At 42.2% G+C, this 16,576-nt stretch overlaps 1 protein-coding gene across 1 annotated transcript; it reads right to left on the bottom strand.

Moving 5' to 3' along the window:
- Positions 1 to 2,081: 2,081 nt before the first annotated feature.
- Positions 2,082 to 14,870, bottom strand: b4galt3 (UDP-Gal:betaGlcNAc beta 1,4- galactosyltransferase, polypeptide 3). The gene is made up of 7 exons (XM_044121801.1): positions 14,581 to 14,870; positions 10,287 to 10,846; positions 9,949 to 10,184; positions 8,744 to 8,934; positions 8,545 to 8,667; positions 7,656 to 7,760; positions 2,082 to 7,033 (listed from the first exon to the last, which is right to left on the bottom strand). Exons 2-7 carry the CDS (start codon positions 10,567 to 10,569, stop codon positions 6,700 to 6,702), a joined length of 1,272 nt encoding a protein of 423 aa, XP_043977736.1. The 5' UTR covers positions 10,570 to 10,846; positions 14,581 to 14,870; the 3' UTR covers positions 2,082 to 6,699.
- Positions 14,871 to 16,576: the final 1,706 nt, after the last annotated feature.

Genomic DNA, 16,576 nt, shown 5'->3' with positions numbered 1-16,576 from the left:
CCAACAAGCGTGCGTCACAGCGCCCCTCACTGCATCCATCCCTCCTCCACCCCTCCGCTTCTTCTCCCTTTCTCACCCTGCTCCCTCCTGTGTTATCCTATCAGTCTGCTCAACCTCCCACATCCTTTTCCAGTGCTGCTCTGCCCTCCTCTTTCATACACACATAGCTGCAGGCGAGCTCCAAGTGTGGACAGCGAATCGTTTGTTTTCATTAAAACCCTCGTCATACCTGAGCTTCCAACAAACAAAAGCCCTGCTTGGAAGGCTTACAGGAATGCACCTCCAAAAAAACAAACATTCAAACAGGCTCGTGCAAACTCTTACTGGAAAATCACCTGGCGATGTCAAGGTCAGGTTTAGTGGGAGCCGGATGAGATGAGTGGATGTTGACATGCCTTTAGGTGGCTGCAGGAGAAAAAAGAAAGAAACCCTGAGCAATGACTGCATGACCTAGATCTCTTGTGCACTGCCATCGTGGCAAAATAATTCACTTGATGTGTTGTTGTGAGCACTGAAGGGGCCTGCGGCTGAGGAAATTGTCCACTGAGGCAAATATGGATGACAGAAGCAGCTGAGCAGCCGTAGGATAGGGAGACAAAAAGGGTCCAGCACTGATGGGTGATCCCATTTTCTGCTCATTATTCAGTCTGCCCCGAGATCTTGATGTTAACCTCATCGGGACGCCACTATGCTTGAAATGACTGAATGCTTGTAGATGGAGGCCAGCCGGGGACGCCACTATGCTTGAAATGACTGAATGCTTGTAGATGGAGGCCAGCCGGGGATGCCGCCTTGCGTGAAAAGACTGAATGCAGGCAGATATAGGCCAGCTGGGGGTGCCGCTGAGTGATGCTATGACATAGTGTTGCCAATTAGAATAATATCCCCCAAAATGAAGCTGCGGCTGGGGCCGAAGCTGGGAGTTAGAGACTGGGGAAATGAGAATAGGCCGGGAAGCTACACTAACTTGAGGTTTACGGGCTGGGACTTTAGGAAGTCAATACCAGGCGACGTTACTGATGGAAACAGTATGAGCCGACGGAGAGAAACGTTTTCTCGTTCTGTCGTTCTGTTCTTCCTCGGCATGCTGCATACTTCAGTGAGTCGGGGGAGGCAACTTTATTCCCCCACACAAACTCTGAGTGTGGACGATGCCAGTGTGAGCTCGGCATGAGAAACTCCCTAGAGTTTGATCCAAAGGCTGCATCTCCAACCTGGGTTGCTCCAGATAACTGCCTGCTACTGGAGATGAGATGCTAGAACTATGGTTAGACTCGCAGGGGACATTAAAGGATATGAGTGAGCTATGGGGACATCCTGGAATGGAACTTAAGATGGGGGTGTGAAGGACAAAGGGGAAAGATGATGTTAAGGAAGAAAACAATTGCGTGATGACGTCACAGAATTTCAGTGTTTAATCCCATACAAAGAAGCGTATGAATTAACAACAAAACTTTTGAATACTTACCACAAACCTGTTCAAAATTAAGAAATTTGTTCAGAATAAGAATGTTCGAAATATCTTTTACCCATGATACTTACCACAAACCTGTTCAAAATTAAGAAATTTGTTAGAAATAAGAATGTTCAATATACCTTTTACCCATGCCGTAAGATTAACTGTATTAAGCACGAAATAATCATTTTTCTCAACAATGAGCATAACATTTGCTGGATGAGAGCATGCATTTGCATGAGGTTGACCAACCACCACCAGGTAATTGCGCAGTGCTTGTGAGGCACTGAGGGAAGCTGAGAAGTTACGAGATATAATTATAAGAAGAGAATGCTGGAGATGACTACAGAGCTGTTGCCATAAGGTCGAGAGGGTACCTTGAATACTGGTGAAACGTGATCTTAAGAATTGAATGCTGTCGTAAAAATTATGATCCTATGGTTGCGAGAATGCAGGGGCTTGGAACGATGGCTGAGCATGAAGCGAAGATTGGGGCAGGAAATGAGGCTGAGACACTGAGGAAATATAGGGTATAAAACTACAGTGCGAACGTGGATGACTGTTTGACGTAAATGATTTTTTTTTTTTTTTTTTTTTTTTTTTTTTTTTTTTTTTTCTCTCTCTCTCTCTCTCTCTAATAGCTGGACTGGACGAAGTCTGGGAGAGATGGCTTATTAGCAAGGGTTTAGAAGGCGGGATGCTGGTAGATGAAGGCCAGCTGTTGAAGAGAGCGTGTTCGAATGGCAGGATGTTGGTAGATGAAGGTTGGATCTGCGATAAGCAGACGTGATTAAATTGATGAATAGCAAATAGAATTGCTTAGGGTGAGTGATAACGATGAAAATAGTGGCGGTTCGGCTTGTGGGTCGAACATGATAGCTTATGGCAGAGAGCTGCGATGTAGGGACGCTTTGCAGAAAAACCCCTCGAGAAACAGGTTACAGGGTGGAACGGGTTTCGCAGAAAACTGAGGACTCGTGCTGTTGAAAATGGAGGCGGAGCAAACCGGCTGCATGGGGATTCAACGGCTGGAAAGAATGGGAAATTTAGAGAGGAAATGCGATACCGGACTCCCGGCGACAAGAAGGTGCTGATTCACCCCCGTGGGGGAGAGGATATTGGCTCGGAAGAGGGACTGGAACGAATGGGCGAGAGTGAAACCTGGGAAAGCAAGAGGACAGGATGGCCTGGGGATAACGTGCGAATTCAGACGATTTATTTATTTTGATGAGAGATGAAGCCTAGAAGTGCCAGCAGGGGCATGAGCTTGTAATGTCGGCATGCGAGGCAATTTACTGTTGGTTGAGAACGCCGAGCTATGAATCTACGTAGCCGAACGTGGGTAACGACTCGGTAACCGCAGGCTACTGTTAACATGCTTAGGGTGCTGTAATGTTATCTGGGCATGTTTCGTCTGTGATTACCGGCATCTGGCAGTATTACTCGACTCAGTTGATTACTTGGGGGAAAACTTAGCAGAGTTCTGTATTTTTGTTATGACTAATGCACATGCATGGCTCAGCACGGCGGCGGCAGGTCTCCTTCACTGTAGCATAAAACCCGGCAAGCGTCTCGGTGTTCAAGTTGCGTTTGAAGGCAGCTCGGGATACAGGTTGCAACATTTAATGAATAAAACGGTTTTAACTGTGAAAGTGACGGGGAGACACGGATATGTGAAAAGCGGGAGCCCCTATGTATGAAAGAGTGCAAGATTGGCACTTCTGGGGTGGGGACAGACGGCTTCCGGTTCAGAGGGAGGGGAGGGGCACTGCTTTCTCTGGGCAGGCAATACCCTACAAGCTCACCGTACCGCTAGGCCTGGCGGGGAAGCAGTTAAGCTTCTAACGCCAAGGAGAAACCCAGAAGCAACTTAGCCAATCCTAAAAAAAAACCTAAGTTAAGAAAAGGGGATATTTGATAACAAGCCTGGTGAAAACCGCTGCCAGATCGTTAAGGTCTTCTAGTTCACTCCGAACAGCACGACTGTGATGAAACGTGAGGTATCGATTAGCCTTTTGCATTATATAACAGGGAAAATTACTGAAGCTCGAACGCCGGACGCTTATTCTTTGAGATTAATGCGACATCACCTTCTATTTAAAGTTACCTTTGATGGGTAGCGAATGGGACTCTAAGCAAAAATTTTATGAGAAACGATGATGCGATGATGGCCCTGGCGTGATGACTTGGTTACCGATTGGAGAAGCTCTGAGCTGATTGGTACCGATGTGACCTGGGAGATTATTAGCCGGCTTCACATTCTACAGCGCATAAGACTGACTACTGAGACTAGGAGCACAGTTAGACTAGAGCTATAATTTACGGCTTTAGTCCATGCAGTCACCTCGCTTTTACAACTGCGAACGGCGTCATGAACTGTAGTGGCGGGTGGTGAGGCGATGCAAGGAACCGAGTAGCAGTAAAACGATGATGTTTGGAGAAATTTATAGTCTGGTAGTCCAGATTATCCTAAATCCCAGGCAGCACTGCCGAGTGGAAACCAGGGCTCGAGACGGGTAGGAGCGGGGTGAACTGATGGACCGAGACGTGTGACGACAGCTACGAACAGAAGGACAGGGACTCAGACATGGTACAAAGCACGGGGTAATCAAGGAATGAGAGCACCTGGGGCAAATCAAGGGGAGAGGGACGACACAGAGACTCTGAAGGCACATGTTGAATCAGAGAATTTAATGCGGTAACCATGACAACCCATGAACGGCTCTACGTAGCTGGGTGGCTGAATAATACCGCTTTGCAAATGAATGTGGAGGGGCACGGCCGCTGACTTGAGATGGACCGAGAAGCGGAGCTGAATGTCTGTTGCGGGCGTACTAAAGTTCGGGGAGGAGTATGTGGGGCTTGATGCCGGCGAAATGACAGAGGCTACTACTAGGTGCCGGGCGCTGAAGAAACGCAGTCGGCGATCCGCTTTGACGCCGCTGGGAGGGATGCTACTAGTTACTGATTTAATTATGCATTTATTCAGTAAAAGCTCTGAAGCATTTAAAGCGCAGCCTGGGTGACGCATGCGAATAAGGCTTGCAAGTTCGGGAGGGAGATGGACTAAGAAAAAAGTCCTACGTTTCCTAACATTGCGAAACATGGATGAGATATGTGAGGATACGTCTTACCTGGAAGGCCCGAGGCGTGGCGTGGGAAATCCGGACGGAAGGAGCGGATGACCGGGCTGATAGCGGCTATACGGAAGTGTGTGAAGTTGTTGGCGTAGGTCGGTGCGGCGAGACCTGGCGAGCCGGCCAAGGCCGTGAAGTGGGTAGCGCTGGAGCAGGTGACGGTGGATCCCAGTCAGCGAGAAAGCGGCGGGAGAAGCTGCTTGGAATGAATGACGTCCAGGGATTCTCTTCCATCTGGGGAGCGTCTGAGGGAAAGAAGCGGCCGAGCACGCGGCTAAGCGGCTTTATGACGGACATGAGAGGTGCGGGGGCGAGCAGTCGCTCTGAAAAGGGGTCTGGTGAGATATTTGACCGAGAGCTGAGGCGTGCGGCTGAACAGGTTGAGCGCGGTTGGGATGCGGAAGACGCCATGGATGGAGGTCCTTTTCAGCTGGGCCTTGGAAGGTGATTGGACGTGACGTGGCTTGATCCAGCGTTGATAGGACAGCGGTGATGGGCGGGATGCTCCGATAGGACGAGCCAGGTGGGGCTAAAGAGTCTTCCAGTTTGAATTTGCGCCCAGGCTTCATAAGACTGGGAGGCTTCATAGACTGCCTTCCTTCCTCTTCACACCTATGCACTGCGATTGTGTGTCTCTGACATAAAATCCCAATTAAATACCCTAAAGTTTATGGTCGCAATGTGTCAAAATGTGAAAAAAAGGTTTAAGGTGTATCAATTCTTCAGCAAGGCCCTGGAAATAAACTCTCCTTACAAAACATAAACCAAGATGGACACTAAAGAGTACATTCAGAATGGCTGATATTTTACAACAACAAAATAAAGCGGCTGCTAGCTTTTACAAGTGGATGATCACCTACATGCATCTCCTGATCAAACACACCTCCAGAGTTTTACATAAAGAAAACATATTTTGGGGTTAGAAACATTTTCTTCTTGCTTAAGTCACTAAAGCTTCACCGTAGCAAATAAAGTCAGACAGAAAAAGGCAAACATTTGTTCGTAGCTATATCTACGCACAGTGCTTTGTTGTCACCATAACCACTTTAGATACTAGAACACTAGCTTGACATTTTTCTTGTAGTGTGCCTTATGTCACTGTCTGTGAGTTTTCTTCTTAATCTCATACTTGACTAAACTTAAAGCGAACAATTTAAATTAAAAAAAAACACAATTTTTATCAGAAGCACAAATCTATTCGTGTATCAAGAATATAGTCAAACTAGACACAACAACTATCATGCCACGTCATTTTCATTATGTGTTTGAATACAGCTTACACTCCCATATAATTTGATTGTCTCTAAACTAAACGTCATAGAGAGAGAGGCACCAGACTGTAATGAAGGACATTAAACTAAAGAAGTACACAAATAAAGATGTCTCTCTATATATAGATATATAAATATAAACTCTAGGATATTTCAAGAACTATGGAATTGGTCAGTGATTGATCGATGCAAGCATATATATAAAAACAGCAGTCCTGGAACAAGGGGCTTGTTCTGGTCCATAATCAGCTTTATCCTCCCAGCTGGCAGGAGAAGCCAAACCTTTGCTAGCTTAGCCCCTAAAAGCATTCCTATTGGTCTATAAAATGCGCATAAAAGAGAGAAGGCACAGAAACACAAACCCCTCCATGTAGCGAGGTGGACAGACAGCAGCAGCTTTTTTTTGTTTTTCTTTTCTTTTCTTTAAGTAGGAGGGAATCAGAGGTGCAGACTGATTGAAGCTGCCGCTTTGCAGATGTGTTCCCTCAACTTGCAGTTCCAGTCAGTAGAGAAATGTCGGCATCTCATGTTCAGCTAGCGTTTTGTATCTTTAGAAAGATGCAATTGAGTTTTTCTTCCTTTTCTTTTTTTAATCTTTCTACTTCTGGTCACAGAGGTTTCTTTGCCAGTCAATACAGTCAGCACCACATTCAGCAGATCATAACCCAACCAAACGGGTTCAGTAGTCCTGAATCCACATCTGTAAACGAAACAGGTTGTGTGTTTGTGATCCAGTGCATAACTGCCCTTAATACAGCAAATCAATGCTGCTTTCCATCAAAAATGACGACCACTTTATGCTACAAGTGCAAGATTATTACTTAATTAACACCTCTTATTTCATCACTCCTGCTTTTTCCTGTGTAGTTTTATTTGCCGTCTTTGGCAGGATGAGTCCTGTCTTTTCACCAGATGACTTGATCAAAGTGTTATTTTTTGCCACTGTTTCTTCTAGACTTTTCACTTGTCCTTTGTCCTTGCTGGAGCTATGGACAGGCATTGCTTTCACAGCACTGTGAGCTTTACCCTGGGTCAACCGGGGGTCCTCTCCGATGTTGACAGTCAGGTTGGTGTAGAGCGGCTCCAGCTCCTTGGAAAGCAACTCATAAGTCAAAGAGTTGAGGCCGTCAGAGTGCCAGTTGAGTCTGGTCTTTTTCAGGAGGTCGAATCTAGAATGACACACAGCACCTCGGGTTTTTGTACTCTGTGGTTTCTGAATCTAGTTTTAATAACTTTTCCTTTTCAGCTAGACTTCCTTCTTTTTCAGTTGTTTGCAATTTTATACGTTTTCTGTTTTGACTGTTGTAAAATGTAACCCTAACCCTGACGTTTGTTTGTTGCTTTTAAAAATACGCATAATGATCCGTTTAGCATTTTCAGTAACCACACTGTTTCCTCTGAGCCCACAATTTTTGTTTTCTCGGTCCAGTCAATATTCCAAAATGTAACACTCACAAAAGGTCATGGTTCTGAAATGATTACTGACGAAGTTTTTACAGCAGATATGTCACCCGACCTTTCAAACATCTTTTTAACTTGTCCTTTTCTCACAAAAGGTCACTAAGCTTTGATGAGGAATTCAACTGAAATGATGGTGGCTACAACTATCATTTCGGTCTATGGCTCTACTACATTGTATTTCATTGGGAGTTGTCCGTATTAAAGAGTTTATTATTTCCAATTTTACTAAATAAACAATTGCATTTATTATTACATTCTTTGAAAATAAGGTCCAATGTGTATATACAATATGTATGTATATATTGTGTGCCAGTTTTATCTATTAAGTACCTGCGTGGATTTTGCTCATTGCCTTTGTCTCCTTTGTGCTTGATCATCTTGTAATGGCCAATGGCCACTGGAGGGCGCACAATCTTCATACCAGACAACCGCACTCTGGATTGGCAGCAAATAACAGGAGTCAATAGTGACAACAGATTCAGAGTCATAAAACTGACAGAAAATATATTACAGCATAACTAATATGGCGTTCAATAATAAAGCTACATTTTTCTTCTCCTAAATATGACAAAAATAAAGAAGACAAAAATAAAGAAAACAAAAAAAAATGTTCGGAAATAGCTGTAATCCCTTTATCCATCTCTTGATTGCATACAACACCAGTTGTTGAAGTCGTTTGAAATATAACCGACTGCTAAAATTTTATCTATTAAGTTTTAAATACACAGAAATTAGAGTGCTTTTATAATTAAGCTCAAACTATTGCAGAATTTTTTTGGAGATGTGGATTGGGGGAGTCTGCCTTGTATTGACTGCTTGCTAAGACACACTAGCAAAAAGAAAAAAAAGGAAGCAAGAGAGTGGAGAGGGGGGATCCTATGAAAGAAACAAAATAAATAAGTACTATTGTAAACTCTAAATGACCCCAAGCAGATCTAGTCCATGCAAACATACCCACTGAGATCACTCCAAGTGACACAAAGAAAAGTGGCAGCAATGGAAAGACATGAGGATGAAAAATGATATTAGTACACACAAGTAAAGTAAAAATATGCAGCAGTGAAATAAATGGTAAAAAAGAAAAAAAAATTAATGAGTAGCGCAAAGTAAAAAATGAAATGAAAAATGAGGACAGAAATGCTTATGAATTCTCTATTTTTAGCCTGAACTCACAACACCTATGCAAACGTGCTCTGTTTGCTGCTACAGTGAGCTTCACCTGGCAGCGATGTCATCATCCTCTCCCCCCCAGCCCCAGTACTGGTTTGGGAAGCCATTCATCTTCATATACTGATCTGGGGTCACCGCAGATACACCACCGAAATACTGTGGGTACGGCAGCCTAAGAGGGTCACAGACCACTGAGTCAATGCAATGCGACAATGAAGTCCACACGCTCATTCACTGTGCTCTTCTACCTGTATCTAAACTTGTCCATGGCCACAGACAGGTGTGTGGGAAACTGCTTGTGGCAGGTGTAAGTGTTGTGGTCGTTCTCTGGCAGCAGGTCGACATCGTGAAGGAAAATGCAGCTCCAGTCTTCATCTTTGAGAGCCTCCCGCACCCCTACGTTCAGCAGCTTGGCCCGGTTAAAGGTGCCATTCCCCCACTGAAGCCAAAAACAAATTCAGAGTAAAATCTTAAAATTGAAGGAACAAATAATAATAACAATAAGAAGAAGAAGAACTTTCTTTAACTGCTTAATATTTATTTTTGTTAGTTGATCAGCATGTTCAGGAACTCTTGATATGATATGCTTTGTTGTGTTATGAATATCCATGACACAGTGGCTCATTTCTCTTAACTAATCTTTATAATGGGTAAGACAGACACTTTCGTAATTCAGGAAATGACTAGAATGGAGTTACTGATCTCAGCCAAAGTCACAAAAGTCATTGAAGTGTATCAAAGATGACAACGGAAAAACAAAAGGTGCAGCACAGAGGCGCATCTTGAGTCTTCAAAACAACCTTCAAAGCTGCAGTAAATAGCTTTTATAAAAAATATTGGTTTTTTTAACATATTTGTTAACCTGTTGCTACATATTGACAGTATAATATGGGATGAATAATCTGCAGGAAAAAAAACAAACTAGCTCCTCTGCCTTCCCCCTGTGGTCCTGCTGCCATCTGCAGAAATGCACCGCTATTGGTTAGAAATAATCAATTAGAGTCAGAAGGAGGGTCTTTGCACTGTCAGTCACGCTCATGTACACACTGCACACACTCTTCTCCTTGCTACATGGTGCAGCTTTTCCCCCACAGCAGAGCCTGTTGTGAATGTGCAGACTAGAAAGCATGGCTACCAATGATGGTGGATAAACAGTTTTCTGTAATGTTAGCTTGTTTCTTTGCCATTGACACAGCTGCAGCACGCGCCATAATTTAAGTTTGCTATTATCTTGTGGAAATCAGTTTTTAATTTGACTTGAAAGACACTTGTTGTATTTGTCGTTTTGTCAAAAGTGTCAAACTTTGTTGTTGATTTCAATGATTTGCATTATGCATCTTTCATGCCTATTGGTTTTCCTCAAGGGGAGAGAAAATGTAAACTTTCCACAGCTACATACATATTATCTTTAAATAGCAAGATACACAAAACAGATGAAAACACATCACTTGACCTGTTGTACAATGTAGATGCTGTAGTGTATCTGCTGTCTTTGCAGGAAAGGGTGCAGGTGGTACAGAAGAGAACGTAGATGGCTTATGCGATTTCGGAACGGCACCACAATTGCTGTGTGGTGGCGCGGTTCGCAGTCCGGAGGCCGGTACCGTCCACCAGGCAACACTAAAGGGTTCCTCTGTCGGATGTCCTCCAGAGACATAGGGGAGGAAAGATGGACAGACACTGGTCCAACTGGAGAACAGAAAAAGGGGGAGGGGGGAAATAAGTAACATCTTTCACTATGTCACTATTTACTAGGCCTACCAGATAATATTTAACACTTCTCTCTCTCACCCAACAGGGGGGAAGGAATCGGGCAGTCTTTCAGCGGTTGTCCTGAAGCAGGAAGCCCAGTGCCAGAGTTCCGAGGAGGGGGCGGTGGTACCCCAAGGAGACTGAGGTTGGTGTAAACGTCATGAGGTCGAGAATAATCAAATTCTGGTTCTGTGGTGTGCACCAGAACAGACACCAGACCTCTAAAGCCCCCAAGGGAGAAATAGAGCACAAAGGCAAACTGAAAGCCTACCAGCAAGGCTAGTGTGCACGGTGAGTCCAGAGAGCGCCCAAAGCAAGCCATCACAAAGAAGAAGACTTTGCAGAGAAGTTCCAGGATGTGGAGGTAGATGTTATGGCGAGAGGAGAGACCGAGGGAAAGGCAAAAAGCAGCTGGATGAAGAGGGTGGAGGGAGTGGTATGAAATGAGCGAGGAGAGGCAGAAGGAGAGGAAGGGACGAAGGCAGTCCAGATTTCAAATGATGTCTTTGTGCAGGAAGCAGGCATCGATCAGGTGGAAGGGGTAGAAGTAGAGGTGAAGCTCTGCCAGCACTGCCATCACCTTCTGGCTACAGATAACACTGTGAGGAAATAAGAAGAAAGGCTATCAGCTAATATGGATTGGTCTATTTTGTAAATAACATTTTCAAAATTCTTAATACTCGCAATATAGTAAGCATATCTAGTTACATCTGGTACCAAAAGCAGAGAGGGATCAGGTGGATGTAAACATTAAGACATTTGTGGTCACTTGGTACAAGCTGTAGTCTTGCTACTTGAAGCCTATTAAAAAATGGTAGCCCTTTCTGTTAATGCTGTAGCAACATCCTTGTTAGTATGGAGGTTAAAAATCCATAATCACCAGCCCTACAACAAGATATCCCTCCGTGACACTATAGACACTGGCTGTAGGGAAATTAAATCCGGAGACTGTCAGACACTTGATGCAGTTTTATCTCCAGTGGATTGCTATACTGATGATATCAGGTATTATACTAATGAACACCTGTGGCTTACCTCACCCTTAAAAACAAAACAAACCCACAGATCTGCCTTTTTCCATTCCTCTGCACTTTTATTGCTATTTTTAAGTGTACATTTGCAATACTCATATTCCTCAAAGATATTTAGTCAATGTCCGCAGTTCTGTCATTTCCTGTTTCCCACTATTGTATCTTTTGATGTATTATAATTACACTACAAAATCAATGCTGGAGTTGTAAAATCTGAACTGGATGCAAAGCATCTAAGCAGTTTTTTTTGTTGTTGTTGTTTTCAGGAATTGGTGTTTTTCATCTTCTTCTGTACATCCACTTCTGCTTTAGTGACTTGTTTTTTTTTGTAGGTGTACTGCTGTGTTATAAGTTTATCTAAAGTATTTGTAATTACTCATTAGAATTTGTCAAATTTCTGTAGCTAGTATTTCAAAACAGCTCAAGGTTCAGTGTTGTAAATATGTCAATGTAGTGTGCTTTCCTGTTGTAATTTAACAAGTTAAAGGAGTCAAATTTATTATTAAAACACTTTCTTGTTTTCATATAGCAAACTTGTTTTCAAAGACAAAGACTATCACACCTCAAAAAGGAGCTCCTGCTAACTTTATGGGTTTTTCGGCACCTTTCAATAAAAAAACAAAACAAAGAAGCGGAAAACAACCTGACAGGACCGTATTAACTTCAAAGGTAGCTGCCAAATAATTCTACGTCAGAGCTGCTCCGTAGTCTTCACTCAGTGTTACTATGTTGGCCACACTTTACCCTATCCTGCAGAAATAGGCTCAATTTTTCCTACAAGGTCTTTTTCTTTGTCAGGTCTGTGTGACAGATGCAAACTCTTCAGCTGGCAGCAAATGCCGTGAGCTCATCCAACTGCAGAGTCTGGATCAACGGTCCATAAACTGTTCCAAGTAGCTGGCTTACTTTAGAAAGATTCAAAAACCCTCTGACGCCCTCAAGATACAAACAAGACACTGACTTAGGCCAAGTACAATTTAATGTCTGATGAAGGTCCAATAATTCAAAGAATTGGGAAAAAGATGCTTCGAGAAAGTGCAGAAGAAAGTGAAGCTTGTCTGCACCACATTAAGTGGTTGCAGTGAAGTCTTTCTGGTTGCCCTTTAAAGCATATATTCAGTGAAATAATGTTTCATAAAATACTGAAGTATGATGTGCGTGTGTACGGGGATCTTGGTGACAGAGGATGTTTTGGGATTGACTCCACTCAGGAATTGGTCTGTCACCTGTCAGAAAGACAGGTGACAAAGATGACTGAGAGTAAGACAGCAGCAGTGCTGTCTTACTCTCAGCACTGCTGCTGAGAGTAAGACAGCAGCAGTGAGTTGTCTGTGTTTTTTAATATGTAGGTTGTTCTGTCTGTGTTAATTATGGGTGAACTTTCCAATAACATGACGGTAACAGGAAGTCCATTGTCAAAATATGCTTTCCCAAACTGTAAAATTAACTCTAATTTTAAGGTCACTGACCTTCTGCACAGCGCTTCACACAGCAATAACATCATGGTGCACTGAAGTGTGCACTCTACATTACTTTAGCTAAACTAAAATAAATCAACAGTAATATCACATTTGAAATTATTAACCACTCATCTTATTCAACACTTACTACATAGCATCCTTTACCATTATTTTGTTGCTGTACATTTGTTTTAATAAACACGCTGACCAAAACTCCAATCACTTCTAAACAACAAAGTCAAATAATTAGAAATTTTAACATAATCTTGATTAATAGCTGATAAACACAAATGTGAGAAATTGTGAGCATCTTCAGTGGCAGCATATTCTAAAATGACTCTTGTAACTAATAAAATGGTCACACTGAATGTCCAGTACCATGGACAGTACCATGGACACAGTGGGCAGTAAAACTTACATAGTCTGTGAAATCATTTAAAGAAATTTTGAAATCCAGTTTACAAAGTAAAACAGTATATTGCACTTAACATAAGAACCAATTCAGCTCATAACATGGAATGTCCAGCCAGTCATGGATATTATTTAGGTAGAAGCATTGATTAAGACAAATCTGTTTCACTGCGTTGCTTTTTCAGAAGACCATCTTCAAATTGTAGGTATAGTGCCTTGCAAACTTTTCCGTATGTCTCTTTGACATTTCCACATTTGTTATGTTACAGCCACAAATGCTGATTAATTTTATTGTGACATGTCATAGACCAACAGAAAGTAGTGAATTAATGTGAAGTATAAGGCAAATCATGGACAGACAGCCGTTTCGTTAGACAGACAGACAGACAGACAGACAGACAGACAGTGGGTAATTTGGTAGAAGCCACAGAAACCCATAGTTAGTTGGAAGAATTTCTAGACAGGTTATATTAATCATGTGCGCTATAAATCGACCCTTTACAGATGAATGGCAATAAAAAAGTCTAATTTAATCATGCAGGGTGTACAGTAAACATATAAAAGAAGATAATCTGGTCAAAGCGGACTAGAGCTAAAAGGTTTTAATACTTTTCTTCAGAGAGGAAAGGGATGTTGCTCAGCGTTAATTAAGAAAACCTGTTTAGATGGTGCAAAAGTCTATGGCAGAGATTTACCTTCCAACAGAAATGACTATAAACATTTGATTAATAAGTTGTTTTAATGAAACAGCTTAGGTCACAGCATATTTATGTGTGTATGACTCAAACAACTTCCAGATTGCTATTTGTAAATAAATAAATAAAATTAAAATGCATGATTTTCCTTCCACCTCACAATCATGGTCCATTTTATGTTAGAAATAATGCTGAACATGTGGTAATTAATAGGTATGGAGACTTTTGGAGTAAGATACAGGTAGTGCGGCAGCTCATTTCTGTCTGTGTGAAGTCTTCTGCCAGCTAAAATAAGCTGGCTGATGACAAGCAGCTACAAACAAATGCCACATTTGCTTCTTTTTATAGAAAGGATTATTTTCAGCTGGAACATGTGTGTCCAGTTGATGGGTGCAAATTAACCTAACATATTTTTGCTCCCCGTTAGTGCAAACAATAACATGCAATATCATAGCTTGATAAACTGGGTTTACATTGAAATAATTTTAGGATTTTTGCAAGTAAAATGGATATATAAGGCATCCAGGTGATTACTCCACTTACATCCATCGCTTGGCCTGTAAGGCACATTCATATGTGCCTTACTTAAACCTGTGTAAACAAACTACGCCAGTGAGGATCATTCTTAGTCATCAGCCCCATATTAGGTCACCAGTAGTACACAATGACCCTCCCTGAAATTACTAGTTACACCGTTCCAGGCTTCATCCATGTTCCGCAGCTCCAGCGGACTCACCAGTACATCTCTGCGACATGTCAAATCCAGCCCCCGGCTTCCTTCGATTATCTGCAGGCCGCCGCCATCAAGCACGCTGCAGGATGCCGATTTTATGCTCACGAGAGCTGCTCCCTCGTCTTTCCCCTTGTCTCTCCACCGTGGCGAAATCTCCCCTTTTGTTGTTCAGAGGCCGCTGCTGACGCTTTCATTTGCAAGGGCATCACCGCACATCCGTCCACTTGTCAGTGCAGGCGAGCGCCCCTCTCCTCTGCCTCAACTTAACGCGTCTGATGGAGCTCAGGCGCACCACGGTGACGCACTGAGCGCCACATTTAAATGTGAAAGGGATTTATCTATTTCACTCTGACGCTTTAATGAGGTAGATAGATAGATAAATAGATAGATAGATAGATAGATAGATAGATAGATAGATAGATAGATAGATAGATAGATAGATAGATAGATAGATAGATAGATAGATAGATAGATAGATAGATAGATAGATAGATAGATAGATAGATAGATAGATAGATAGATAGATAGATTAAAATTATCTTGAGCTCACTTTTCTTCAATGATTGCCTAAAATCCAGTCTTTATCCATAAAGACTGGATAAGTGAATTGAACATATATCACTTGTCATGCTAATAAATTGTGTCTGATGTTTGTTACTGTGGACCTCTTTGAGTGTTGGTACTGTGATAATTGGTAGGTGGATGAAGGACCAAAGTGCAAGCCGGAGTCTGGGTGAGTACGATGAAAACTTTTTTGTTCTTTAATAAAGAGTCCAAAAAATAAAACAAACGTACAATAAAATAAAATAAAAATAAACATGAAAACGCAGGGAGGCAGAGCAGAACACAAATTCCTGGAACCAGGAACAAAAAGTCAGCAGACAGAAACCGGGAAGTAACAGGACTAAGCGGGCGGAATTAGCAAAAAGGAACAAGAGAGAGAGAGGTGATTAAATACTGGGAATGTGAATACTGGAACAAAGGTCCAGGCTAACTGAGTAACAGTTTGCATGTCTGAGGGGACACAGAAAATGGCACAGGGGCGAGGGAGAGCACACAAAGGAAATTAAGAAAAAAGATCTAAGAGTAGTATATGAGTAGACACAGGGAATAAATAAACATAATTAACTAGAATCACTAAGAACGGCTTTAACTAAAGTGACATAGAAACCAGGCTGATCTAATCAAAATAAGAAATCAGAAATAAAAACATTATAAACAAACCCCGAAACAACTCAACAAAGCAGGACGCTGACAGATACAGCTCTGATCTGTCAGCGCAGGTTGATGTTTAGGTCCTTCTAGGCCAGTGTTTCACAGTTCCGGTCCTCAGGCCCCTCTGCCCTGCATGTTTTAGGTTTTCCCCTTCTGCCATACACCTGGATTGAATCTGTGGGTGATTAACAGACATCTGCAGTTCTTGATGGCTGCAGAAAAGGTCATGCAATCATTTAGATCAGCTGTTCTGGAATAGAGGTATGTCTAAAACATGCAGAGCATGGAGGCTTGGGGTCTGGAATTAAAAAACAACAACACTGTTCTAGGCTTTGTGGTTGTGCCGTAATATTGGATTATACATAGTGAAATAATCAAAGCTGGGGAAAATGCTTCAAATTCCTGTATACTTGTGGTACTGTTCACTCATCAATGTTCTTTCACAAACCTCTGAGGCCTTCACATAACAGGTTGACTCTAATTAGGTGACTTCTGAGAACATGGTTGCATGAGATTTTATTTCAAATATAATAGTAAGGAGGGACAATCTACAAATCTAAAAAGGTTTACAATGAAGTAAACCTTTTCTTAAATTAAATTCAGCCTTTTATTCTTTCAGTTCACAATTGTGCACAGTGGTTTGGTGGGAACGTTCAAAAAGCATTCAGCCCCCTTTTAAGTCAAAACTGTATCCAAAGAATATCAGGGGACCATAAAATGCACCTATCATACACATCAGTGTTCAAATGTGGAGCATTTTTCTTAATATTTATTTAACTTTACA

This window comes from Gambusia affinis, linkage group LG01 (genome assembly GCF_019740435.1).
Source record: "Gambusia affinis linkage group LG01, SWU_Gaff_1.0, whole genome shotgun sequence".
Taxonomy (NCBI): Eukaryota; Metazoa; Chordata; class Actinopteri; order Cyprinodontiformes; family Poeciliidae; genus Gambusia; species Gambusia affinis.
This window is presented reverse-complemented; position numbering and strand designations above follow the sequence as displayed.